Source organism: Diaporthe amygdali, assembly GCF_026229845.1.
Source record: "Diaporthe amygdali strain CAA958 chromosome Unknown NODE_34_length_500367_cov_65_467389, whole genome shotgun sequence".
Classification (NCBI taxonomy): Eukaryota; Fungi; Ascomycota; class Sordariomycetes; order Diaporthales; family Diaporthaceae; genus Diaporthe; species Diaporthe amygdali.
The window spans coordinates 387,270-413,819 of NW_026517054.1; the positions used below are offsets into that span (position 1 = coordinate 387,270).

The following is a 26,550-nucleotide window of genomic DNA, read 5'->3' on the forward strand; positions in this document are numbered from 1 at the left end:
TCCTAGCACATACGACCACAGGTATCAGAAAACTCGGGATCCCGTCCGCTCTCCCATAGATAAGCTGGTAACCGCTGGATTAGTAGTTGGGTCGGTGACGACCAGCGAATACCCGGTGTTGTATGTTTTTTTCCCTTTTATGGTTTTGGCTTTGAGAATCCTGGAGACTTGTTTCAGCAATGTTTTATCTTTGAAAATTTCATATTGGGTTCTGAGGAGTTGCTCGTATCCAACCATTTGTTACAGACCTTCCTTCAATCAGCGTTGTTGAAATAGGTTGGCGTGTCAGACCCGGTGATCAGGACACCCAGGGGCCAGCGAGAAAGATGCGAGTCAACATATCCGCCCGGGTTTGACAAGCTACCGGAATGAAACTCAATCACCATATAAAGGTAAAACAGGCACCATTCTTTCTGACGACCAGCCGTTGCGCTTGTGTGATGCCACACACGTACTGCCTCTTACAAAAAAGGATCACAGCCGCCCTACTGAATATGCACCTGCGCTTGAAATACTTAGTTACTATACAACAGATCCTGGGGCAAACGACCCTCACACATGTCGACGAATTGGTACACTGTTGCTCTACTTACACACGCGCGATGAAATCGACAAATACTTGGGCAGGGAAAAATGGAGACGGAGAGCAAGAGCCAAGTCCGCTTTTCGACGCATGAAGTCTTCAAGACCTGTAGACCCAATTCTGATCTATCCATCAGATTCGCACTCTCATGCCATAAATATGCCCGTCATTAACGAAGCCATTGTCTTAGGGTTTAGCACCTCCTCCAAGCCAAGCCAGTACATGAACTTCTCTCCCGCCTCCTCTTCCTCTCGGCGTACAGCGGCGTCTTATTCTTGCAGAATGTTCGCAGCTCCTTGCAAGCTATATCACCCTTGATCTTGAAACACTCACACATCACGTCCCCGCAGCTCATGATTATTCGACTAACGACGGTATTCCCATTGACGGCCGACACAAGGTCCAATTTTTGAGATGCAGCCGCCAAGCCACGGGCGATGTGGTGGATCAAGATTACATGGTAAGCCTTCGAAAGCTTGTACGTAAAGAGTTGGCTTCAAACTGGGAAGATTAAACTCAATGGGCCCCTAAGAGTCTCCCCTCAAGTCGAAGGTCAATATTCTTGCACTCCTAGGAGCACGAGCAAGAACACCGAGATGTGCATACTGGCCAGTCACAATCCACTGCAAAGTCGGTGATGATACAAAGTCACATGTGCAGAGAAACTTACTTCCATTGCAAAAAATGCTCTCTGTGAATGGCATAACACATATCTCTTATTCTCCATCTGCCAAATTTGTGCCATCTGTCAAATTTGGAACTCTTAGGCCGTCTTGTATTGTACCTCAGCCGCGGCATCGGTTGTCGTCTCTCCCTTGGGCTGCAGCAGCTCACAGGCCAAGACCCTGAATGCGAGCACTGGCCAATATCGTCCTTCCGAACGGCCAGATGTAATTCTCAGGTCATCCAGCTCGTGCACAAAGTCAAATGCTTTGCACCCTACATGACTCTGGGCTGCCTCATCCCATATTCCCCACTCTGAGTCGTAGCAAGCGACCTCAATAAATCGCCGATCCGTAGTATAAAACACAGCACGGTTTTCTCGGAAGTCCTCCCTCTCGCGTGAGCTCAGATGCTGCAAATTCCGCTTGAGCTTGTGATCGATAAACCATATTGAATGGACCCCAGTCATCTTGAGGGCGCTTTCAAATCGATCCATGTATTTTCCCCCCTGCGTCAACCACTTCGGGTCAAATTCGAGAGCGAAATTGTTGCTATTAGGTGGACACACACTGTAAGGACCTGTCTTTCCAGGGAAAAGTGGGTAGCAAGAGAATCTATTTTCCGTGGGATGGGCAAACTCGTCGTCACCACGGTCCCATGACAGACGCGAATCCGGGAGGGCCTGAAGGATGATAAGGTCTGTCTCCGGATATATCGTGAAAAATTGCCGCTCGCCGGAATTCCTCTGTAAATTCTCCGTCTTTTTGGCCGCCTCAGAGCCCCGGAAGCTCCAGAAGCTCCAGGGCATTTCGCGGGGGTGGTGCCGAAGGCTCTGGTAGCCAAACTTGTCCGGTCGGAATCTGAGCAGCATATGTCTTCGTGAGTCCCAACAAGCTGTCCAAAGACCTGAGTCCTCCATATATGTCGAAGGGTTCCCTTTGGCCCATGAAATCCTGCCATCTGGGCTAGACCGGGTGTCAGCGAGCCCGATGTGTTGAGGCCTGGCCTTGCTGACGAAGCGTATGGGCAGGGCCAGAGAGAAATTCACAATTCCAGCGTCTTCCCAATGATTTTGAAACGTGAAGAAATGGGCTCCGGGTCTTTTAGCTCGTATCGTCATTTGCCAGATAATGTCACGGAGTTCTTGCGGGAGATCGGAAAATCGTGCCATGTTTTATTACCTGCAGCTTGAAAAAAGTAAAACAAACTGTCGAGGGTCGAATGCGATGACTAGAGAAGTTTTGGAGTTGAGATGATGTATTGGTGGCCATCAAGGATAGTTTTGTTCGGTATTTGGAGTGTCGGAGGAGAACGTGCTCTCCGATGTCGTTAGGATGCTGGAGGTTCTGACTGTGGTGGGAGGGAACATCAATGTCACCAGTTCCATAACGCGGGTGGCATACCACATGGTAACGTCATCTTTCCCGTCCCAGGCATGAGCATTGAAGTAAAATGAGAACATTTCATTGAAACGAATAAAACCGTAGCATTCCGTCATGCTAAGTACTGGTGGTCTCACACTCTGGAAGTGTTCACACTATATCATCACGCTGACGCCATCTAGACTAAGAAGCCACTGATGGCGGCTGACTGAATAATTACTTCACTGCCTGCCAAATCATCCAACCGCGTGGAGGAAATTTTAATAGGTCATCTGGAATTCATTAGAGTAATTTGTCGATGCCAGTACACCGTGCCGGCCTCACTGAGTCCTCGGCTTGCACCAAATATATGCAGCTGAGCAAGGTAGATCTTCGGCCAAATCGCGTTCTATCGGCGCTTTCGATCGAAAAACTGCGTAAATGCAGTCCTAAGCTTGGGGAAAATCTACATTTCCGGAGCGCACATGGCTAAGCTTGTAGAATCCTTGAGTTTGATCAGATGCTTTAAAGACGGAAGGAACCAAGTTAAAAATTCACCTAGACCCTGCCTTACATATCCATTTACCCTATTTAAAATCTTTGATACTCTTCTTTATACATTGTCTGGAAGAAGCCCATCGTATTCTACTATGTGCTCTAACTTTGTCTCTTCAGTTGATCCTTCTGTTCACCTATTAGTATCGATGGGATTGATTATATAGTACCTAAGTAATTTCTCTATTTTTCCTAATAAGTAAGAAGTTTGTTTTGTTTATGATCGGTTTGTCGCACCATATCGTTCTGAATAGGCGTTGGCGTCTCGGCAAAGTGCTCGAATCGCTGCACCGATCTAAGTAAACAAGCCGCACCCATTCCAAGCGCAAGGTCTATGCCACATAACTCTCAGGCACTGCCTAGTTGCTTGCTCAAAATCCACTTGCAGCAGACCTAATCCTATACCACGAGCAGTTTTCATGAACAAGCCAGAAAGGCAGGAAACAGCCCCTGAAAAATCCAAGATAACTAAGCAAAAGCTCCGATATGTAGCGCATATCACGCGAGATATGAGTGGGCAGGCAGGTGTCAGATATCGAGTGCGTCCGTATAAACCTAGCATCAGTGGGCTGGGGCTTTCAAACCCATCATTTCCATGGTGCAAAGTTATAATATCAGGATCAACGGGCCATTGAATCAACGAGTCGACGTGGGGAAAGGTGGTAACACAACTAGGGCAACGGGCAGCGGGACTCAGCGACAAGCTGTGACAACGCAGCACCATCTAGAGCTAGGCGGAGGGGGCCGGAGAGGGAAAACTGCCTGATTTTGCCTACCCAGCCTTTAAATAGTCTTCTTTTCACTGCAACACTTTTCCCCGCTGGCCACCAATCACTACACCGGTCTTATTAAGCTTTTAGGTGTGGAAATTAACAACATTGATCCTACTGTCCGTTATTCAACCTTTATAGGGGTATTCTTAATTCGCGCTGCTAAGTTCTGGATCTTTCGTTGCCTGAACATCCGGCGTTCCATGCAAGGCATGTGCTATTATTGAGTCTGGGCTAGCCTGACGGCTTGGTCTGCAGACAGACGACGACAACCAAGCAAACTATAGACGCTTCTGATCAGCCGCGGCAACACTCGAAAAGTTTTCAATTGCCGACAGGTGTTCATGCCAGGAGGGATCTCTCGGATATGATGATATGTCAGGTACCGGTATTCAGGTCATGCAATGTGCTGAGTAAAGGGAACCACGGACTAGGAAAGGATGAAGTGAGACGTCAGAAATGCCACAAAGGACGAGGTGTGAATAAGCCGCTAACTTGAATAGATCATACGTATGTCTGGATTGGGGAAGAACGTTTTAATGTGTGTCCGCTTTGAGACAATATTGGTTGTGACCCTCTAATTACATGCAAGTTGTGTCGGCCACTAAGAAGTGCATCTGCCTTTTTTGAAATTATCACCTCCAGACAGCCTTTACCTCGTCAACGTCGTCCAACCTCGGCCAGGAGAACTTCGTTACTAGGAACATATCGGCTAACCACGTGGATGACTTAATACACTGAGCTTTACTTGCCTAGCTCAGTGATAAATCTGAAGGATCTTCTAACGTATCAATAACTAAATCACAAAGCAAAGTTTGCCTGCTATATGCTTAAATCTAAAGCTACCCAGGTAGACTTCGGACTGAATTGAGCGTTCGCACAATTCAACGCGTATCCCACGTTTGTACTGTCTGTATGACGTAGCAATTCCTGCGACTGGAAGTGGAACAGCCATGACTGCATAGACTATTGATATTCGGCACCAACCGCTTCCCGATACTTGAGGTTGAAGCGCCATTTCCACCTTGTGAGAAGTGAATGTGACTCAATCGTCGACACTAATCGGCACACTTCCAAGTCAGCACTTGAGGCACAGAAGGAAGAGATCTGCTGCGAGAATTGACTTGACGAGAAGGATACACGCCTGTGTGGCACAAAGTGTTGGTCAAAGCCTTGCCAAAAACGCAACTAACGTTACATTCGCGCAGCACATCGCATTGTCCGACTGGACAACATGCTTTCTAGAGCTATTCGCCCAAGATTGTCAGGTCATCACAATCATACTGTACTCGTAGTGTAGTGCAACCATCGCGAACAATTTCCACAATCTATCCTCTCTTGCTTATCCCCGACCAGAGTCTTGCCAATGTCGTGACTAACGTTTCACCGACATCATGAAGGCTGAGTGAGCACAATCAGCTTGAGGTGACAACGTCTCGACAAACTGCTGATGAAGAGCATGGCGAGAACATGTTGGATATCGGAGGGCGCGAGGCTGGGTGTTGGCGACGGTTTGCGTCCCTGGAAGAGAGGTCAACCACCGGAGAGACTGTTCAGAAAGCAAAGTATTTAAAGAGCCTTCCATAGACCCATCTCCAGTGATCTTGTTGAAGCTTCAAGACACTCTCAACACAAAAAGCAGACAGCATAGTATCTCCTCATTAAAACCCACTCCAATCATCATAATGTTCTCCAAGCTCAGCGTCCTCGGCCTCGTGGCCGCCATCCCCCTCTCTCTCGCCGCAGCCCTCCCGTCGAACCTTACCTACAGGGCCACCGAGTTCTTGCCCAAGAACGCAACTGGGGATTTCAGCGTCCAGGCCGCTCCGCAGTACTACTCGGGCCCGTGGCAGAACTTCCCGGCCATGAACACCTGGGTGTCTACCTTTGATGCGCTGTTCGAGGCCAACAAGAACTCCATCCGGTCTACCGGCAGCACCGCCGACGATGTCGGCAGGATCAACGTTGCCATTCGAGAGGCGGCCAAGATCGGCGTGGACGAGCGCGTCATCCTCAGCATCATCATGCAGGGTAAGTATAAGTCTATACCCGTTCCAGTGCCTTGATTTCTATTTTCGAGATGTCTGCCGTCACTCCGTACTCTGGAGCAGTAGCTAACACTGTTTAGAGAGCCACGGCTATGTTGGCGTTAGGACTACTCTGAGCCCTGAGGGCATTCCTACTGCTGGACTTATGCAGTGCTCTGGCTGCGCCGGCTTCCCTGGACGCACGGGTCTAAGCCAGGTAAATTGAGTCCCCTCATCACCTCGCCTTGTGAGGGAGGAAAAGTTGACAAGATGATTTTAGGATGAAATTACTTCCATGGTCGTCGGGGGCACCCAGCACTACAAAGCAAACCTCCAGAACTGGGGTGACAAGCTGAGCCCCGAGTCCATCTACCCTGCGCTCCGCGAGTACAACTCTGGCAGTGTCAACCCCAATGATCTCAGCGACGGCAGGGGGGCTACCGCCGCGTATGTCAGCGACATTTCTCAGCGTCTCCAGGGCTGGGTCGACTAAGCTGAGTTACCGAGCACGTTCCATTGTTGAGGGGTAGGCTGTCAAAGATTCCACCTATTGAACGAAATCTTAGATGGGTTGTGGGTTGGATGTGGTCATCTCACTTTGGTCATGATCCTCTTATTCCTTTTTTTTTGTGCTGAATCGATCGAGAAATTTTCTTTCTTTAGACTGCCTTGTTGAGATGGGGCGGGCCGAGTACGTGAGTATCGACCTCGCTTGCATAGATAGCTTCTCTTCCTTCTATCGTTCGAACCCAGATTAAAACAATGCCAATTCACTTGTCGCGACAAAACACATCCTCATATTTGGCAGCGTGCTGGTGAGCTATTAAATATGAGATAACAAATCAGCAAGTAATGCAGGAAATACATCGTCTAAGAAGTTTTCGGCAGGAGGTGGGAGGCGGCGCTGTAGAAACTTGACGAGACTAATTGGTGCACTATTTCATTCAATTAACCGAGAAAGATTTCCAATATTTATACTACCTAGGTACTGGCCCCCGACACTTATCTCATCGATGTCCCGGCTGGGCAATTCGGCACCGCCGCTCTTGCTCACCCTAGGTGAGTGATGCCCGCCATTAATTCGCCTCCATCTGAAAAACTCAGTAAAGGAAAATAATTTTCTCTCCAAGGCCCCCCCCCTTATCCTGCCTTCCCTATGTTCTCATATGTCAGAAGTCCCTCCCTTCCGACCCAATTCCTGTTTATATGCGCCTCGCCAGCCACTTTATAGAAGCCGGCTTGATCAGACTGCTGTATGACAAAAGGCGTATTTGCGCCGAAAATAATGCAACAAAGATCGCCGCGGCGGACAGTTCCAGGACCGAGGCCGAAATACCCTCGGCTTGTGATGAGAAAGCTCTTGTTGCGGCCCGCCGTCTTCACCTGCTCGTGGACGACATTTGCGTCGTCCGAACGTTATTCTCCAGGTATGATCCCAGCGGGGCAATGCCGCCATGGTCTATGTCTATGTGCTTCATTCGATCCATGTACTCTGTCTTTTTCCGTTTCCAATGCTTCCGCTACCCCCATGTTGGCGAACAGATTTTGGACTAGCGCTTGGATCATCAGACTCTTTAGATATGGCGAGAACCCACTATGTATTGACACGCCATTCCAGAGAGACGTACTATCTTGCATGAATCTTGACCTACGCTACTGCTTTGCGGAAACAAACTCAACCTTGTCGAGAACGACTGCTGGTACTTTGAGAGTCAATAATGAACGGCGTAGCATCTGATATCAAACCTGAGTATATTTTCGCACTGGAGAAGAAATCAATGTTACTGCTATGGAGGCATGTGTTCTATTGTGGGACCTAGGTCTCAAAGTCGCTAGCGATGCTATCTTCGTCGTGTTGCACGTTACTAAGAATGCTTAGATCAAGGTTTTTCTTGAGATACTCGTGAGCAAAATCTTGAGAGATTTGTAGGTACATCTTCTTGTAATCGGGCTGTATGATGGAAGAGTATGCCTGAGCTGGTGATTTCGTCAGGGCTAGGAAGGCAAAGATTCGATCCCGGGGGTCCGACAGCCCCAGTTCCCTCGCGTCGTGCAGCATCTCGAGGGTGCCGGTCATGCTCTCGAGGTATGCGTTGTTCAATGTGACGGCTGCCCGGCCACAGCGGACGGCAAAGGTCTGGTTGTGCAGTCTTGGAAGGAAGCTGCGTGTTGTATCGAAGAACTCGGAGACTATCCGGGTGCCGTGTGCCACAGCCACAGATCGGAACGTAGCACCTGTTCCCGGCCGATTTCGACGCTGCCTCAGAGTATAAGCGCGATTGTGGTCAGACCAGCTTCTTGGAAGACCCAATGGTGCTGGAAGCATGATAGTCGGTACAGCGTCGCTAGGGAACTCCATTTTGAATACAGCAAGAGGAGATCATGTTCAAGCGGCCATGGAAAGCATTCGGGACGCCAAGTAAAGTCATCTTGACGGAAGACATTGTGGCTCATAGTATTTACATCTGATCTTCGACACATCAAGTCAGAAAATGTATGCTGCGTGGTAGAAGGGAACTCCATACAAAATCGCCGCCGCGGCACTTGGCCACTAAAACACGTCGGACGCATGGGCCAGTTTCAGAGACCAACGGTAATTGACCAAGGCATGGCCACAAAATATTTTTAGGAATGGGAGTTCCAGGAGTGACAGTGGTGATGAAAGGGGAAACTCTGGGGCGCAGCGGCCACGTCGACCTAAGAAATTCTTGAAAATAGGATTAAAGCTCCTGGGTGTTGCTGCAATAGGTACGTACCTAGTCACGTACCCATTGGTCACATCACGGTCTACCGTACTATACCTTTGGAATTTGCTGAGCTTGTCATTTTTAGAAAGGGTGATTGCTGCTTTGAATCCTGTTCAAGATTCAATAGAAGCTGGGGCTGGGGCTCAGTGGAGCCTGCTGGGGGCAGAATGGCTCAATCCCTTGGGGCGAGTCCTGACTCCAATCTGGGGAAGGATTGAGACAATTGAAATTACGCCCGGGAACATCAGTGATGGCCGCCGCGAAATGCGGCTTCCCCAAACCGTAAATGCCTCATAGCATCAGCCTTTCCATTACTAAACGTTTACCAAATAAATCATCCATCGTAGGCCGTGTCACTTCGTGACACGACCTCTAGAGGCACGATGATGTCTGAGTTATTTCCCTCATAAGGTCAAGCCCCGGGTCTGATGTAGCACAGCTGAATTTCGGTTACGGATCAGGGACTTAGCCCTAGTGATGCTTCTTCTGCGTAACTGCTCAGAATAAGTCTCTCAATCACAAGTCAAATGAAAGTCAGCATTCGTAATGCGGAGTGCTGTTTCTGGAATAATGCTCCGCAGGTCACGACCTGCTGCCTGACATTGCACGGGCGCTGGTTTCAAGAACATGCTAAATGACATTTGCGCTTCCTTCCGGAGCTTGTTTGAGAGGAGCAAGCGGTGTGTACCTGTATCTGTGGTGCAGCTAAGGGCTGCCAGCACCAACCTCAGAATAAAACAAAACGGCGAGACCGTTGTTGCTCAAGACTCCTAATGTCTCGTCGATACTCCATGTCTGCCTCCCCTCGATCGAGTTCCTTGCTAGCTTCTTGGAGACGCTCGCAGCAGCGATAGCAGCCAGCAATTGCACCATGGTCATTTTACCTCGAGATGATGCACAAAATGCCTCGGCACCTGGGACGAAGATGGCTACGGCTCTCGCCTTAACTCTGGTGTTTTGTTTCATCCTGGTCTACTTGATTGCCAAATCAAGAGGTCCCGTCGGCCCAATATTGGGGGTCATTCGAGAGACAGGCACTCGGAGAAGCGCAGCAAGACTGAGGCACGAAGAACTCGACTCGTTCCCCATCCTCGAGTTCAAGGCAGGGCGACGAACGACCTCGAAGGGTCAAGACGCGCCCGCAACAGCTGGACAGCCAACGATGACAGCCTGCACCAAGAGCAAAATCCAGTCTCGGGTTACAATGAGACTGCCGGAATCAATGCAAGCTTTCTCCAAAATGTACTTCACGACGAAACACCGTTTTGGGCCCTCTCTGCAAGTCTGCTCGATCTGCACGGAAGACTTCGTAGACGGCGACGACATCAGGCGACTGCCTTGCGACCATATCTTCCACCCACGATGCATCGACCCATGGCTCAGTGAGTTCGCTGTTACATGTCCTCTGTGGCAGGTATCCCTTCTCATTCCCTTGGCATGAATGAATTACGACATGTCTCGACTAACAAGCAATGCCCACTACTCGATAGTCGCGTCGATGTCACCGTCGAGTCTGCCGCTCTTCATGTTTCCAAGCCGCAGGCTGTGTTAGCTCGGGTGCGACGCTATACAGGCAGTTTGTGATAATGTTATTGGCTCTCCTTGCAAGCAGGTATAATTCCTCATCGCAAAGTATGGAGGATAGAGAATTGACTCAGGATATCTAGGCACTCATCACTGATGGAGGACATACCATCATATCTCTCAGTGTATTTAGGATCCCGACCGCTTTCTTTATCGCATTTAGCTGGCAGGGAGTTAATCAAGGATCTAATCAGCGCTGACTTGCGGGGTCTTGTTTTTCGATCGTTCTTTTTCTCTCCCTCTGTTTTATTCTCCTCCGTCCTTATCTTTCGGCCCTTTCAGTCTATCCTCTAGCTCTTGGCTCTTCTGAGCTATGTGCCATGGCACTGACCTTTCAAGCAAGTGCTGGGAGTAGCTCATACGACGTGAAGACTGAATGTAACTTCTGCCCGTAGTCCAAGTACTGTCCGCTGTCCCGGTCAGCGCGTATGTCATCTAATGCCCAAATGTCTTCCAGCAGGTCTAGGATCTCTCCAGCTCTTTGCGGTGATGCGTGGACAGGATCCGACTTTACACCCGGCAAAGCAGCTCTGGCACTGCGGGATATGCAGTCCAGCACAACTTTCCTATGGGCGTCTGTCTCGGCTTCACAGCCCAAGACGAAGAGAGCGAAAGGTATGTTGCAGGTCGCAAGTGCCTCAATGCCCGTGCTAGAGTCATCGAGAGTATCCGTCAGAAGTTTCTGAGTGATGACAGAGGGTCCAGCAAGACGCTGGGCGGTTCGAAAGAAGTAGATCCAGATTGCTGCGATGAATATCTTTCTCTCGACGACTTCAGCTGCAATTCCCACCACCTTACCCGCTGGAGCGCAAAGGTTGACGGTCTCTTCCGTGGCACCGTCATAAGCCTCGCGAATTCTGCGGCCGAGATCATTGAGTGCATCGCGATACTCAGATGAATGGATGCCGAGTTGTTCAGGTAGCAAGACCACGTCGACAACCTCAGTGAGAAGTTGAACTTCAGGTGAGATATAGCACTGAAGCGCAGGAATTGACAACGACTTGGCGCAAAGAAATTCGTGCTCATGTCCTTTAAATCGTACGCGATATGAACGATCAACGGATCTTGGTTTCCGCCAGTGCCTCAAGGAGAAATTTGACATGAGGCTGTGATACTGAACGTATTTATACAGTAATTTCAGATCTTGAGTGAGATGAAGCTGATTTTTCTCCCAAACACTCGTGAGCAAGGTTTTGACGCCGCATACGAATAATGGCCACAAAGTCGTCGCATCTGTCAACAATGCCATCTCAACACGGGCGAGGAGAACGCCTGCAGCAACATGCTGCAGGATCTGGCCACTCGTAAAGTTGCCTGTCGCGGCACATTGTGCGAGAGCCTTCAATGTCGAAGCCTTGAATTCGACGCTGCGGCCGTCTTGTCGGTAGTGCAGAGAAGAGAGTGACAAGACGGAGAACAGAACTGCTTGAGACGAGACACTGTCATCTGTCAATGCCAATTTCATAAGCAAATCCCGAAAAGGCTCGACCGTGCCACCTAAATTTGGTAATGTTCTCGAGACGACGAGGTAGAAGTAGGAAAGATTCTGACTCCCGTCCTGAACGGAGGCAAGCGAGGAGGGAAGAAATGTCAATCTCGACGGCGTAGGCGCAAGGACCCTCGCAGTTATGAAGGCCGCTCCGAATGATAGCGCATCTAGCCTGGTCTCAAAGTGCCGTTTCTCTACGTTCAGAAAGTGGTGCTGAATCGGTTTCGTGCGGGTTGAGGCAGCTTGCTTCACATTGGGGATTATGAAGCGGCGCTTGTCGCTCTCGCTTGGCCAAAAGAGTTGGAAGCCCGCCGGTATGCATTTCCGTTTCGATTTGTCACAGTTGCCGCAAGGCACTGCTCGATCACATCGTATCTTTCGCGCTGTTGTTTACTAATTCAGCCGAGCTTGGATCTCTTATCAAAGTCGCTGGGCTCTTACTTACCCTTGCAAGTGCGACAGCTTCTCTCCTCGGTCGAAGTTGCCATGTCACCTTATTGGGTTTAGTCTGTAGTCCTGTCAACGATACACGACATTGCAGGAGCTGACATGGATGATGAATGGATGAGAGGCGAGGATACAAGACACCTGATATCTACACAATATGTGAGCTAGCGGTAGTTGGGGTTGTGATGGGATGACAAAGCGCCCACCCTGGAGCTCCAGTGCGGCCTTACCGTTTTTGGCAGCGAGGCAAGTATGAGCGAGCTGCCTCAATTTAGCTTCCAATGAGGATGAGAACCTGAGCTCAGGTCCAAGACGCTCTGTGCTTACCCAATCGAAGCGGTGGACCCGATCAGGGGTAGTGCCAGCACAGCTTAGCCCAGAGAAATCCGAAGACCGTCACATCGCAAAGCCTCAGCCGCACATCCTGCTTCTGAGCATCGCGTTGATCACAACTCTCGTACTGAAGCTTAGAAATACCGTCCGAGTTTGACAATGGGACAAGAAGATGTTGCACTATATAAAGGGCAACGTTGGCGCACAAAAATGGGAAGCCTCTGGAAACATAAACGATCATACCTAAGAAACAATTCAAACTCTTCCCCCCCCCCCCCCAAAAAAAAAGACCTACCGCCAGCCAACGATCACACGTGACGTTTCATTTCACACGAATATGCCTTCCTATGTTGTGACAGGTGCCTCTCATGGCCTCGGAGTAAGCCAGAGCATACCAAATCTGAATATTTGAGCCTATACATTGCTGATTATTCGTTGCAGTTCGCATTCATCAGGAAACTCTCGTCCGACCCGTCCAATGTGGTCTTTGCTCTCGTCCGGAATAAGCAAAAGGCTCAGGAAGCCATTAACAAGGAGTTTTCTGGCCGCCAGAACTTACATGTTCTTCACGGTGACCTTGGTGATTTTGAGTCTCTGAGACTTGCTGCCAAGGAGGTCGCGCGCCTCACAGGCGGTGGTCTTGATATTCTCATCGCAAATGCTTCTTACTCGATAGTCGGTTTTGATGCAATCTCAACCCAGTGAGCAAAAGATCCTATGGTCTATCATGGAAACATTGGAGCCAATCTCAACTAATGCGTTGCAGAGCAACCCAGGACCAGAATTTCGACCGGGACATGCTCGAATCTTTCCGTATTAACGTCATTGGTAACACTCACCTGATCGCCAATTTCCTACCTTTGATTGAACGTGGCACACTTAAGAAAGTGGTCGTGCTATCCTCTGGAATGGGTGATGTTCCTCTGGTCGTTGAATCAGAGATGAAGTGGCAGTCGCCGTATGCGATTTCCAAGGCAGCATTGAATATGGCGGTTGCGAAGTTCCATGCTCAGTATGCTGCAAAGGGTACACTAGTTATGGCGATTTCTCCAGGCGTGGTGGACACTGACAGTGTGCGAGAAAAGTCAGCACAAAGTACAGATCTGGCTGGTACAGCAACCGCAGAAATGAACGAGGGGGTTGAGGAGTTGTGGGCGGCAATGAAGAGGTACGCGCCTCATTTTTCTGGCCCGATTACACCAGATCAATCCGTGGCTATGGTTTTGGATGTTGTGGATAAGGCGACCATAAAGGATCATGGCGGCCGAATGATATCACACCTCGGTACTACGCGTTGGCTATAAAGGCCAGCAAGCCGAGTTCTTACATATTTCTTGAGTACTTGCAGAGATATACAAATATGAAATCAGCTGGTATTCTCAAAAATACTAGTATCAAGGGAATTCAGCTTTTCACCGACTGCGGCGGGGCGGAACATTATTTGTGGACATAATTCTAGATCTTTTGGCCCAGAATATAAGAGGCCAAGATTGGAACTACATAGTCGGGTAATGCCGAAGTGAAGTATCCCCAGTGTCTCAAGGCGAGTTTGATAATCGTTCACACCTTGGTCAGCGAAGTTCCGCCAACGCTTCAAAGACTACGACAGTTGGCATCCAGCAAACTCACGGCAGTTCAACCTTCAATGTATTTGTCATATTACGTACCTAGTCAGCAAAGGTCAAGAGCACGCCCAGGAGCATGTTTACACTTTTTCGCTCAGATCTGAGCGTTTTAACATGTCTTGCCCAGAATTGTGGATGCATTCAAACTCATCGCTAATCTATGACTGGATCTTAGTCTACCATGTAAATTACCATGGCACGCCTCACCACTTCTCATTCTTATCGCCGTACTTCAGCTCAGGCGAGCTCTTCTCCGGCACCCTTAAAAGGCCCTTGGCCTCCTTAGTCTGGTATTGAAGGCCTTTCAGCAGGGCATAGACAACCCTCAGCGTGGGCGTCGGCACGCCCAGCTCCTCAGCCTCGCGCAGCGGCTCGCCGACGATGTTCTCAAATTCAATGAAGTTTCCCTTCTCGATGTCCTGGCACATGCTCGGCTTGAAGAAGCTCTCGTACAGGTCTATCGTGATAATCTTCTCCACCTCCTTCAGTGACAGCTCGACCCCCTTGGCCGCGGCCGTCGCAACAATCTCCTGCATAAGCGGTCGGATCAGGTCGTCGACAACGTGTTCGCTGGCGCGCATGCGCGACACGTCCATGCGCAGGATCGTTGCTACCGTGTTGAAGCTGGCGTTGTATAGAAGCTTCCTCCATCGGCTGAACTTCACATCGTGGTCGTAGGTGCACTTGACGGTGGAGCAGGCACCGTAGATGTCCACAAATGCTTGAGCCGCTGATTGTGATACCTCACTCTTGATGTTTGGATTGTCGAACGGCCCGATGTACGATATGTCGTAGTTGTCGTGCTTTATGGTGCCCCGAGGGTTTTCCGAAGCGCCAATGACTGTTATGCCGGAGAGAACAGGATTGGATGGGAAGGCCTTGACGAAGGGACGTTCAATATTCAAGCCGTTTTGTAAGAGCACGATGTTGGTGTATCCGGGAGTGACCGCTGGAGCGATGAGTTCCGTCATAGCAGGAGGGATGTCAGCAACGTTTTTGGTGGTAATGACTACATAGTGGTACTGCAGGTCCTCCTCCATTGCATTGGGAATGGTGTTTCGGACTGTTGATTTATTTAGTTGGCGCTTCAGACAAATCTCGTGGAAGGCCAAGGTAATGACTCACTGGCTGTTGGCCGCCAGCCCTGGACCTCGCCATGCTCAATTGAGTTGATGTGGAAGCCCTGCTCCTTGACAACAGAGTAGTTAGATCGCAGGACCGCCGTGACACTGGCTCTGCCTCCCTTCTCAAGTGCATAGGCTGCCATTGTGCCGACACCACCTGAGCCTACGAGGAGGACATTTGCGTTGGAATCTGAAACCGAACCCATCCTGAGTAGTTTTGCTGAATTTGATTGGTTCCTTGAGAACGATTTCAAGGTGTTCATGGAGTCGAAGTTGTGGCAAGCAGCGTGAGAACGCAGTGCTCCCAAGAGAGGGAGCAATTTTATTCTGCCACAGCGCCATGATGCATGATTCGAGGTGAGCAATGATGCCATGATACGGTTCTCAATATGAGAAGCCAGTGGCCGTGACGATCCCCAATTGAAGCTTTCTAGACGGACGGTGAGCCTCTGACCGACTCCCTGAGTGACAGGGCCAGCCACGTCACGGCAAGAATGAAACCGGGCCTGACCCCGGACAGTTGTGCCTGACAATGAAGTTAATTTGACTGCGCCAACGTTTCTGCCCAAACGGAATCAAGGCACAAGGATCTAGGGAGCGATATGCAATGCCAGTCCGGTCGCGAGCTTTTTGGTCAGTGGATAGCGGTTGGAGAAAGGCCTCGGAGCTTGCGACCTCGGAACCAGGGGATGGAGTCATTGACGGCCAATCACATTCTCGTCACTGATAAGAGCTGTGTGACCCCCTTTTGTACTCAGGCCAGTAGCAAGCACAACTGCCTGTGGATAGTTTGGAATCGCCTCAGTACTACTAAAAGCACTTTTGAAGATTGTCTTGAGTTTTGCTTGCCAAACTCAACTCCCGCAGGCCGCCATTGTGGATTCTTCCAAAGCTTCCACAGACCAACATGCTTCCTTGTCGTCGTTAAAGGCCACTGCGTTCACCTTTGAGTCAACAGACACTGATATAACTTGCCAGTGCAGCCAAACAGATGGAAATCCTGTTGAGCTACTACACAACAGCTGGTTATAGATAAGACAGTCTCTTATCATATAGCCTCCCACAGTGGAATAAAACTCTTATTGATGGCCTCTTGTAGGATAACCTCCTGTGGGATCACAAGAGCCCCAATGAACGCAGGTTCGGCATAGCCCACATGCAGAAGCACCCGAGACACTTTGTGGGAATCACTTCAGAAACATGACATGGTCCCCGACTGGTGGGCTATTGCACATGACTTCGGGTATATTAATCAAAGGCTATGCTCGTGCTAGCCAGAGGCACAATTGATGTCTATGTGAGAGCCCGGGCAAAATTTCACTGTCCACGCCTTCCTGCTCATCCTCAACTCTATGGCGTAAGGTCTGGATGTCATCGAAATCTTGCACTCCCAGGTCGTGCTCCAAGTGGCTTTCAAAATTTACCCATGTCATACTCGCGAGCCTCCACAAGTCTGGTAATCTCCTTGGCCATAGCACCATCTGCTACTGCCACTTGTGCGGGAGTCAACAGCCCGCGGCCCACAAAGGCAACGTGGACCCTGCGGCTTGCCTCTTTAGCTCCCAAGCCAATTTCTCTGACCACCTGGAGAATGCTCATCAGTCTCTCAATGCCGTGGTCGCGTACCACCTGGGTCACCCAAGGATACATGCAGGCAAAGACGTCGAAACCGAGGTTCACACCTGCCACCATGACCTGCTCATCATCTCGAAAGGCTTCGTATTGAGGCTGTACGCCGCTGCGCATAGCGCTCATGTCAACCTCCAAGCGCTCCAATCCCTTGACCTTGTCGACAAGAAGGGCACAGACCGAAGGCATGTAGTGGATGCCCAATAGGGGCGTCAGACGCCATATTCGGATGTCTCTGACCAAATCGAGTCTGCCATTGGAGAAAAGAAAAGTTTGCAGCTCCCGGGTCGTATCGAAGGTGAACCTCTGGCCCCAAATGACAGGGGCGGCCTCGTTGTATATGGCTTGACAGGTTCGCATGAGAGCCGGGTTTCGGAGACTGTATTGTTTGATACGTCGCACGGTCGTAGGTGCGACACTGAACTGATATGCCTCATGAAGCTTCGGAAGAGGGTTTTTATCAGGGTGATGGTGGTCCATAGTGAAACCGTCGACCTTCTCTCCAACTCTCTGGACAACTTTCTTGCCGACGGACATCTTGTCTCCAATGTCTTCTGGGTGGCACAGACAGAGCTTGTAGATCATATTGCGAATCTCAGGGGGTATCGCCCTAGCCGACCATCAGTACACTACCACTCAATTTCAAAGTAGTCGAGGGCGATCAGGTATTGAAAACTTACAGGAGGAGACACTGCTGGGTAGCTTCGCGAGATTTGAAGGCTGGCTTCGGCGCATCCTGCTTCTGTGAATGGAATGTAATAATTAGTAGCACGTTCGTAAAGATACAACAACATAGGCATTAGTGGGCTGACCTTGTCCTTGAGGCTATGAGCCTTGCGGTCCATTGTGTCAATGTTCGCCCGAGGTGCTGTAGGTCCAGCGATGGTGTTCTCCGTGGTGGAGCTTGGCTGGCCGTCATTAATGTCTGCCATCGTTGACGGGTGCCAAATGGTAGAATCTTGGAAATTTGTTTCCCAAGTCACGTCAAGGTTGTGGCTACGCTGGTGTTAGTGAAGGCTATGCTGGTGTTGGTGAATGCTACGCTAGCGTTGGTGAAGGCGCGGGGCAGAAGCTCGGACGCCCGACGCCCGAAGCCCGGAGCCGCTCCGGAGCTCAGGAAGCCAGAAGACCTGGGAGTTCAGGAGAGCCCCAGCTGGAGTGAATTAATCCACGAAAGAGATAAACCAGTAAGTTAAGTACCGCTATCTGGTGTCTGTTGACAGAGGCGTGACCAGTCCTGAGCCCTTTGTCCTCAAGAAAGAGAAAGCAAAAGTCACGGTTGATCAGCAGCGTGGGGTCAGCAAGGTAGTCAATGAGGCTATGAGTACTATGTAAAAGAGACAGTTTGTGTAGTAGTTAGGATCATTTCTGTAAGGGTGTACACTTGTCAGGGAGCTTTGTATCAGCATCCTTGATGCCATAAAGCTTAGCATTGATGGGTACTGGTCACAGAAAGTAATCAGATATACCAGTACACAACAGAAGCAGTCCCAGACCTCTATTAACAAAGAATACATCTGACAAGAGACATCTAGTAGGTGAATTCATCGAACGTAGCCATGTCCGTGTACATTGGGCAGTGAGGCTCGTTCTGCTATGGCAAATGACACATTATATTAAGAGAATGGCTCTATATGCAAACATTCCTGATCTACCAGTTGTATCAATTGCGAAACGTAGTTCTACACTGTGGTATGTCTTCCCAAAGCTCAGCGCTTCCTGGCCTTCAGCTTCGCCAAGCTACCCTTGAGAGGGTTTTTGCCCCTGAATTTCAAGAAGGTCGCCAGGTATACCACCATGTAATTAAATGCGATAAATGCACACACAATACCGAAGTTTCGCCAGACGTGCGAGTAATAAACGCTGAATCCCTTCCCAAACTCGTCACCTGTTGCGTACTGACAATACTCACATAGGCCACTGCCATCCATCGCATCCTGGATGTACCCACCAGCCTGGCTGATGTACCCGGCCGCATAGTCCTGGCACGTCTGACCAGGGGGTGCAGAGAACCTTGCGAACTCGTTATCGCTGCACTGGACAGGCTGGTCGTGCAACGCAACGGCCAGGAACGCCTCAAGCAGGTAGTGGAAGGGTGTGAGCCAGTACATCCAGCTGCGCCAGAAGTAGGGCAGCTGGGCAGCGGGGACGACGACACCGCAGAAGCTGACGACGAAGAGGAAGAAGACGGGCACCAGCAAACTGGCGAGTAGCTCGTTGGGACTGAAGGAGGCGATGGCCTGGCCGAAGCCGACGTAGTACAGCTCGAACAGCAGCACGCACAGCAGCGTGAAGCCGGACGGGAAGCCCTGGTAGGAAGGCCGCCAACCCATGATGCCCCACCACCAGCAGTTGAAGTACACAGCGCCCGCGAACAGCGACCAGGGGATCTCGACGATGACGGCGCCGGTGGTCCATGCGAACCACGAGTAGATCTTTGCGTTGTTCTCGCGCGATTGGAAGATGTTCCTGGACGAGAGGAAAACAGGCTGGAGTTGTTGGATCAGAGGAGGGGAGATGGTCAGGGTCATGAAGATGGAGAACAGCCTGCTCTGCAGGTCGATAGTACTGTAGCCTAGCTTGTAGAAGGTGAAGCAGTTGAAGAGGCCAGTGAAGATGTGGAGAATGAGCTTGCCCATGATGTAGTTCGGTTTCCTCCAGTAGCTCACAAAGGCCCGCTTCACAACAGCAATGATTTGCGTCGTCAGAGGCATGGCGTACTCGCGGTCATCCTGGATGTTCTTCGAGTGCTCGACGTTACGGCGCTTCTCGTTAATCTCGTTTATCTCGCGGGTCTGTGCTTCGTGCTGCTTGGATGAAGCCCATGTGTCGCCCCAATCTTGGCCCTTGTAATCGGGGTTGCCTGCACCGATCACATCCAGCATCCATTCCGCTGGGTTTGCATCTGACGGACAATGTTGTCCACCGTTTGACTCGAAGTATTTGATTAGCGTTTGGCTGTCCTTACCCAGCTCGCCTGCGTACACAACGCGACCGCCGGACTTGAGCAGAATGAGCTCGTCAAAGTTTTCAAATAGAACGGCGGATGGCTGATGAATGGTGCAGAGAATAGCTTGGCCGGCATCAGCTAGCTTGCGCAAAAACCTGACAATGTTGAAAGCAGCGCCGGAGTCGAGGCCCGACGTAGGCTCATCGAGGAAGAGTAACAGCTCTGGCTTGGAGGCAAGCTCAACACCTATGGTGAGCCGTTTCCTTTGTTCGGGGTTGAGGCCTTCTCCGACTTGTCCAATCGTGGCGCCAGCAATATCTTGCATTTCCAGGAGATCGATAATCGTCTCGCAGTAAGCATACTTCTCCTCCTTTGAAACCTCTCGGGGCTGGCGAAGCAAAGCTGAGAATTGAAGCGCCTCTCGGACTGTTGCAGTTGGTTCGTGGATGTCCATCTGTTCAGCAAAACCTGTAGCGCGCTGGAATGACTTGGGCAGCTTTCTGCCATCGACGAGGAAGTCTCCAGTCACAACACCAAAAGCAATTCTACACCTGAGTCAGTACAGGAAGTTTCCTTCGTCAGTGCTGGTTGGAATAAGCCTTACCTTTGAGCCAAAGTGTTTAGCAATGTAGTCTTGCCCGCACCCGAAGCACCCATCAAAGCCGTGAGGCGCCTAGGCCGAACAACACCAGAGACTCCATTAAGCAGTTTTCTCTCACCACCTTGGAATGGAATCGTGTAGTTAACATCCTGGAACGTGAAAATTGTCTCGTTTTTGGCAACATTTTGCATGGCCTTCTTGTCCTTCTCTTCCCGCTCCTTGACCACATCGATCTCGGAACCAGAGCTCGGACTCCCTGTGGCAGCACCTGACTCTTCATCTAAGGCACCGCCTTTCCGACCCCCAGTCTCGATGGACTCCTTGACAGAATTAGGGACTTGGCCACGCTTGAAGACAGTGACAGCAGCTCCGCCGGCATTCGGCTTCATGATCTCCATGCCGAACATCGTGACCGCCAAGAAGAGGGCAAAGAAAGCCCAAATGATGCCGAAGTTGCGCCACAGGTGACTACGGGAGTATTGGAAGCTTTCTTGGATATAATCCGCACCAGATACGACGTCAGAGCCCGGCGTTGATCCTTGAAGCGTGCAAGACTGGTACTGCGACTGCACACCAGGGCCCTGTGGCACTAGATAAGGCGCAACGCATTCCATTTCCAGCCTGTAGAACTCGTTCGACATCAGAGCCTCGAAGCCATATTGAATCCAGTCAAGCCAGCGCAGCCAGCCGAACCAGACACGCATGGATGAGGGTGGGATCAAGTAGCCCGTGTACACGATCAGGATCTGGATGAAGACTCCAGTGACCTTTGTAGCGTCGTCGAGTGTCTTGAAGATTGCCGATATCGCGCGGAAGAAGGCGTAGGTAGCCATGGTGACCGTGAAGAGGATGAGCAGAGAGATGAAGAACTGGGATGCTGTAGCGGCGAGGCCAGACATCCAGTAGATGATGACATCGAAGATCAAAACCTGTGTCAGAACCAATGGAATGTCCACCACTGTCTGGGCAAGAGCATAAGCGGAAGGGCGGTAGAAAGAAAAGTTCTTGTGCTTGAGTAGGATGGGTTTGGACTCAAACGCAGCAGTCTGCTCCGCCAGAGCAAGTAGGGCGTTGAATAGAAGGATGAAGAAGAGAACACCGCCTCTTGTGAAGGCTCCCGCGGTGTTGCTTGGCTGCTGGAAGAAGAGCGAGCCCACAATGAGACCTTGGAAGACGATACCACCCCATTTCCCAAACAGCGAGGCCTTGTCTCCAAGCAAGACGAGGAATTGTCGCTTGGTGAGCGCGATGACCTGCTGGTAGAACGAGATGGTATAGTTCTTCTTCTTAGTCGCCTTGGACGAGTTTTGGCTGATTTGTCTCTGCTTTTCTGCAGTCTTCGACTCGAAATCGTCCATATCCGCGAGATTCTTTCTGTACGCCTCGCTCTTCTTGTATACGGCTGCAAAGTCCACAGCCGAGCGCGGGATACGATCCTCCCAGCCTGGACGGACGCTACGCTCGTGTGGATCAACAACGGAGGTCAGGAAGTCCGCCGTTGTCCAGCGGGCCGGGCAGTCGAAGCCCAAGTCCTGGAAGTACTTCTTTGCGTTATCTGCAGGGCCAAAGTACAGGCATTGGCCCTGGTCGATGAGCAGGACTTTGTCGACGAGGTTGTAAAGGCTTTCACCGGCCTGGTAAAGCGAGACCGCGGTCGATACTTCAGCCATGTTGGTCAAGGCTCGCAAAGCCTGTACATATTCTACAGCTGTTGCTGCGTCGAGTCCCTTTGACGAGTTGTCCCATCCTTGAACACTGGCGCGAGTGATGAGCGCCTCGGCAATACTGACACGCTTACGCTCGCCGCCAGAGACTCCACGAACGTGCTCGTTACCAACTTTCGTGTCCAATGTGTGTTCGATCCAGAGAAGCTTGGTGGCCACTCGAAGGAATTCGTTGACATAGTCTTTTCTGCTCTCACCCTCCAGTCGAGACTCCTTGCCGGGTGTTCGTGTCCGCAAGGCAAAGGTCAGTGTGCGTCGGACCGATAGTGTCGCATAGTGGAGATCGTCTTCGGGGTTGTAGATGATTTCGCCTCGAAAGTCCTTGGCCATTGTCTTCGCATCTGTCCCGCCATAAGTAACATCGCCGAGTACATCAACGTATCCAGCCCGCTGGTTGCAAAAGGTTTTGAGAAAAGTCGAGCAGCCTGAGCCAGGGCGGCCGAGCACGAGCAGCATCTCGCCTGGCCGCACACAACCGTCGAAATTGCTGAGAATTTCCCGCACAGGTGGCTTCCCCGTGGCAGCCTTGGGCCCTTTCGTGACCAAATTCTTCAGGAACCTCGGTAGGCCCATGAAGATGTCGCCAACGGTGGGCTGCAGGCTTGCACCCAGACCTGCACCCTTGACCGTAAGATTCCGGAAAATGACACCCGAGTGTCGTGTCTTTTCCTCCTCACTCTGCTCCTGCCGGGCCTTGCCGAACATTCGTGACATCAGCCGTTCGATTTCATGGTCCTCATCCTCCGTCTCAGCAGCTGAGGTACCTGTGCGACGCCGCGATAGCGCACGGAATAGGTCTTCTTCAGTCTGAACATTGCTCCTCCTCTGTAGCAAATTGGGTCGAGAGTCCGTGCCCGTCTTCAAGGGAGCAAAATGCGCATCGTCGTCTTCAGCAAGGTCAGAATCGGATGGGTTGGACATTTTCAGTGAGGCTTCTCGCTCTCGATCATCGATAGACCCGGAGGCCCCTGGCCTGGTCGGGGCCTGAGATTGCAGTAGAGTGTTGTCTGAGGACGACATGCTGGCGTCGCTAGGAGTCCTGTTCTCGTGCTCAGTCCTGCATGTAGAAGTGGCCTGCGGATTCCTTGCACTTTCTGCAACACCAGCCTGTGTTGTTCGAGATTCACCAGCAGTCAGAGGGAAATGACGTTGAGACGCATCGTTAGACATATCTTTATGTGGCGTCTCGGGAAAGCCACCTGGCACGTCTTTGGGCGTCGGGGTTTCATCCATTTGTGCTTACATACAGGCCCTCGCCCAAATGTTTTCTTTCTTTCTGCTAGAGTGGATCTACGACCGTGAGATTAAAAGAAAAATTGAAGATGAGCCATGTATACAGATAAAGAAATCTTCACGGGTCAATATTACAAGGACCCACTGTTGACGATGACGACGGAATTAGCCAAAGACATTTTGGTCGGATCCGGCCTTGTCAAGCGTGTTCTGACTGCAGCCTTCACTGCCCAGCCGCCTCGGACGGCGGAGGGTCTTTGGTCCATAGCGACTGGCATCGGGATTTACGGAAGTGCGAGATATGGACCCAAAGCCGATTCCCAGCTCGGACTGGGCGTGATTTGTCCGACATCTGGACCCATTCTACCGTGTACGACTATCTCACAGGCGCGGGACGGTCCCGGGGGGCACCCAGCCAGCCAGCGAATCCACAGAAAGCTGATAAAGACAGTTCAACAGCGGAGGTCACAAAGACGCGAGCGCCGCCGAAGGGGTGTGGGGCGAAACAGGCGGTGATGGGAGGCATTGACTCAGCTGCAAGACCAATGTTGCCAAGCAGGCCAGGCAGGTCGATCGAATGTCGAATCGGTAGTCTACTGCGTAGTACTGACTGACTACTCTGTATGTCTGACAGGTTTGCATCTGAAAATGCGAGCTGTTCAGATGGTTGACGTCACCTCAACAAGGGCGGCCATGCACACATGCAAACATCTGAACACGGGCCGTTCCACTCTAATCCTTCGTGTGCTTAGTCTACCTACTGTAGGAACTGTACTATGTATGTACGTGATTTATGTAGGTCCCCTCCCTGGATTGGGTGCCGGCCTGTCGGGACCTATGGAGCCACACTGTGTCAGCAACGGTGTTTCAATGGACCCCCAATCTGACAGAAGTCGGACGGCCGATGAACCGTACAGCACCTTCACCCGAACGATTATCGGATATAAGATACAGCTGTGCACGGTCTAATTCCGACATAGACCCTACATATTGCACCAAGATACAATACAGATGGCTATCCAATCGTGGGCAATCGCTTTTCTGGTCTTTTTGGCCCCTTTAAAAATATCATTCTTGGTAAAATCTTGGCATCGCTTGAGTTGACAATCTAGGTGCAGGCACCTCATACTCTGGACTCATTCACGCCTAGAAACAACGTATTGTCTTTCTAAGGAATCTTGTATTATTTTCCTTCGGGAATGCGATTCCTCCGAGAGCACGGAAAGCTCTCGGGAGGAGACTAGTCTCAACCTTTTTTTTTCTCAACGGCATCGAAAGGCAGGCACTCGAAAGAATCCAACGTCATCAGTCAGTATGGAGAGGCTCTCCACAGCAGATGGGGGATCTCTGACGTGAGAAACAACCACAACCACAGCTTCGCATGCGTCCAGCTGACGTGGCAGAAGAAGGCAAAGCCTCTTGTCCAATCCCACGGCAGTCTTTTCCCGGCTAGGCCAGTACTTCCGTTGCAACCGTCCGCGTGCTCGGATTTAGCAAGACATGAGTGAGTTGGACAGATCTCTTGAAGAGCTCATTCACGATGACAAGCTCAGCGCGGCCATGAAGTAGTCGCCATAATGATCAGGGACCCCGAAAATTAGCAGTGCCCTAATTGTGCCCTTCCTTCTGGACGATGCCGTCATGTGATATCAAGACATCTTGAAATGACAGTTTGTGCCTGCAATAGCGCCAACTTAGAGTTTGGGAAACTTCACAAGTCCCTGCCGACCCAGCCGACCATTGTATATAGAAGCAACAATATTGTCCCCTGCTGAATAATTGTATGCCGCGCCCGAGGGAGCGATTGCGTCGTCTTCCAGATTCACTTCCGAACGGGCCGGAGGATTAGGATGTAATCCAATAGTCAACACTGAAGGGAGCCTGCTACATGATACAGGTCGAAAGGGGCTGCCAAGCCTTGGGAAACATCCCGTTGTTTTCTCAGCAGCTGCAACCGGCAAATTGAATCATCGATATGTCCGTCCGCCATGCTGATGGGCCTAGGGCGACCCTTCAGACTTCACGCTCACGGCCCCCACCTCATCACCATCTGATACGAAAACCGAATCTTGGCCCTGTTCATATAGCACGCGAGTCTGACTTCTCCTTCGGGGACTCGGCCATGCAGTTCGGCCTGGTCCGTCACGCTGTGATTGTGGTGCGGCGGCCTCGGCCTCCGCCTCGAGTTGTCGAGCCCTCGACCGGCTCTGCCTCCCAGGCTGGAATCCGGGGTTCTCGTGTATTATCCGGCGGTGGGAATTTTCGCCAAATTTCCTCCTGAAATCCGCGTCCTCCCTGGCGATCAGCTCGCACGCGTTCGCGTGCTGCGCGATCAGCCCGGCCTGCCTCCTTGACATACCTTGCATCGCGCCACCCGCCTGTCAGCACCCATGTCTTGAGGGCGTTCTCCCCTTGCAGCTCCTCTATTACAGTTATATTGACTCCCGTGGGGCTGCTCGCTGCTCCTGGGTGGGCATCCCGCAGGTGGCATTGCAGAGAAGGTTGGTCGCGGCAGACCCTTCCACAGATGCTGCCTGTGGAGTCAAGCTTGACATCGCACACGCCCGTGTTGACTTTTGATACTGTTACCGGAGGAAAGGATGGACGGTGGTTCCCGCCGTTAGCATTCGCATTCGTTATCTGTTGCTGATGCCAGTATGGCACAGGCCCATGGTGGTAACCGAAAGAGGACGGGTTTGCAGCGCGCCAGGCGACCGCGTCGTTCTCGAAGTCGAGGCGTCCCAACATGGCACTGGCTTATTAATTGAGTTTGATTGTGTCATTAACTGAGCTGTAATGACTGTGTTGCGCCGCACAGTGAGGAAGTGTGGCTTGGATGGGCTAATATGGTCCAGAACACCAAGCTCACATTTTGGTGATGAATGTTGATCAGTAAGAATTTTTCTATTGAATATCGGACGATTGTTTTTTCAGACATGATGCGGTGCATATGCTGAGCATATGCTCTGAAATTGATGTTCAATGTTGAAGCAGGAGCAATTGCCTAGGTGTATGGCAGTTCTGAGGCCTATGGCCCGGCCCCAGATTCAATGTTGGAGCTTCGCTGCCCTACGGCCCAGGATTAGCTAGTTTTCCAGTTACTTT

The 26,550-nt window shown here is 50.9% G+C and overlaps 9 protein-coding genes across 9 annotated transcripts; 3 read left to right on the forward strand and 6 right to left on the reverse strand.

Moving 5' to 3' along the window:
- Positions 1 to 1,346: 1,346 nt before the first annotated feature.
- J7T55_005528 (uncharacterized protein) lies at positions 1,347 to 2,417 on the reverse strand (the record flags this gene model as incomplete). The annotated part of the gene is made up of 1 exon (XM_053133027.1): positions 1,347 to 2,417. One exon carries the CDS (start codon positions 2,415 to 2,417, stop codon positions 1,347 to 1,349), a length of 1,071 nt encoding a protein of 356 aa, XP_052989143.1.
- Positions 2,418 to 5,617: 3,200 nt separating this feature from the next.
- J7T55_005529 (uncharacterized protein) lies at positions 5,618 to 6,452 on the forward strand (the record flags this gene model as incomplete). Its single annotated transcript, XM_053133028.1, has 3 exons — positions 5,618 to 5,963; positions 6,061 to 6,176; positions 6,240 to 6,452. 3 exons carry the CDS (start codon positions 5,618 to 5,620, stop codon positions 6,450 to 6,452), a joined length of 675 nt encoding a protein of 224 aa, XP_052989144.1.
- Positions 6,453 to 7,775: 1,323 nt separating this feature from the next.
- On the reverse strand, positions 7,776 to 8,318 carry J7T55_005530 (uncharacterized protein; the record flags this gene model as incomplete). Its single annotated transcript, XM_053133029.1, has 1 exon — positions 7,776 to 8,318. One exon carries the CDS (start codon positions 8,316 to 8,318, stop codon positions 7,776 to 7,778), a length of 543 nt encoding a protein of 180 aa, XP_052989145.1.
- Positions 8,319 to 9,577: 1,259 nt separating this feature from the next.
- J7T55_005531 (uncharacterized protein) lies at positions 9,578 to 10,258 on the forward strand (the record flags this gene model as incomplete). Its single annotated transcript, XM_053133031.1, has 2 exons — positions 9,578 to 10,088; positions 10,197 to 10,258. 2 exons carry the CDS (start codon positions 9,578 to 9,580, stop codon positions 10,256 to 10,258), a joined length of 573 nt encoding a protein of 190 aa, XP_052989146.1.
- Positions 10,259 to 10,624: 366 nt separating this feature from the next.
- Positions 10,625 to 12,267, reverse strand: J7T55_005532 (fungal-specific transcription factor domain-containing protein; the record flags this gene model as incomplete). The annotated part of the gene is made up of 2 exons (XM_053133032.1): positions 10,625 to 12,135; positions 12,225 to 12,267. The coding sequence occupies 2 exons, from the start codon at positions 12,265 to 12,267 to the stop codon at positions 10,625 to 10,627; spliced, it is 1,554 nt and encodes a 517-aa protein (XP_052989147.1).
- Positions 12,268 to 12,896: 629 nt separating this feature from the next.
- On the forward strand, positions 12,897 to 13,863 carry J7T55_005533 (uncharacterized protein; the record flags this gene model as incomplete). The annotated part of the gene is made up of 3 exons (XM_053133033.1): positions 12,897 to 12,938; positions 13,001 to 13,260; positions 13,326 to 13,863. The coding sequence occupies 3 exons, from the start codon at positions 12,897 to 12,899 to the stop codon at positions 13,861 to 13,863; spliced, it is 840 nt and encodes a 279-aa protein (XP_052989148.1).
- A 524-nt stretch (positions 13,864 to 14,387) lies between these two features.
- On the reverse strand, positions 14,388 to 15,514 carry J7T55_005534 (uncharacterized protein; the record flags this gene model as incomplete). Its single annotated transcript, XM_053133034.1, has 2 exons — positions 14,388 to 15,247; positions 15,310 to 15,514. The coding sequence occupies 2 exons, from the start codon at positions 15,512 to 15,514 to the stop codon at positions 14,388 to 14,390; spliced, it is 1,065 nt and encodes a 354-aa protein (XP_052989149.1).
- Positions 15,515 to 16,578: 1,064 nt separating this feature from the next.
- Positions 16,579 to 23,232, reverse strand: J7T55_005535 (uncharacterized protein; the record flags this gene model as incomplete). Its single annotated transcript, XM_053133035.1, has 8 exons — positions 16,579 to 16,658; positions 16,733 to 17,547; positions 17,618 to 17,679; positions 17,750 to 17,933; positions 18,017 to 18,067; positions 18,322 to 18,379; positions 18,850 to 20,432; positions 20,492 to 23,232. The coding sequence occupies 8 exons, from the start codon at positions 23,230 to 23,232 to the stop codon at positions 16,579 to 16,581; spliced, it is 5,574 nt and encodes a 1,857-aa protein (XP_052989150.1).
- A 2,213-nt stretch (positions 23,233 to 25,445) lies between these two features.
- Positions 25,446 to 26,193, reverse strand: J7T55_005536 (uncharacterized protein; the record flags this gene model as incomplete). Its single annotated transcript, XM_053133036.1, has 2 exons — positions 25,446 to 25,740; positions 25,805 to 26,193. 2 exons carry the CDS (start codon positions 26,191 to 26,193, stop codon positions 25,446 to 25,448), a joined length of 684 nt encoding a protein of 227 aa, XP_052989151.1.
- Between the last annotated feature and the right edge of the window lie 357 nt (positions 26,194 to 26,550).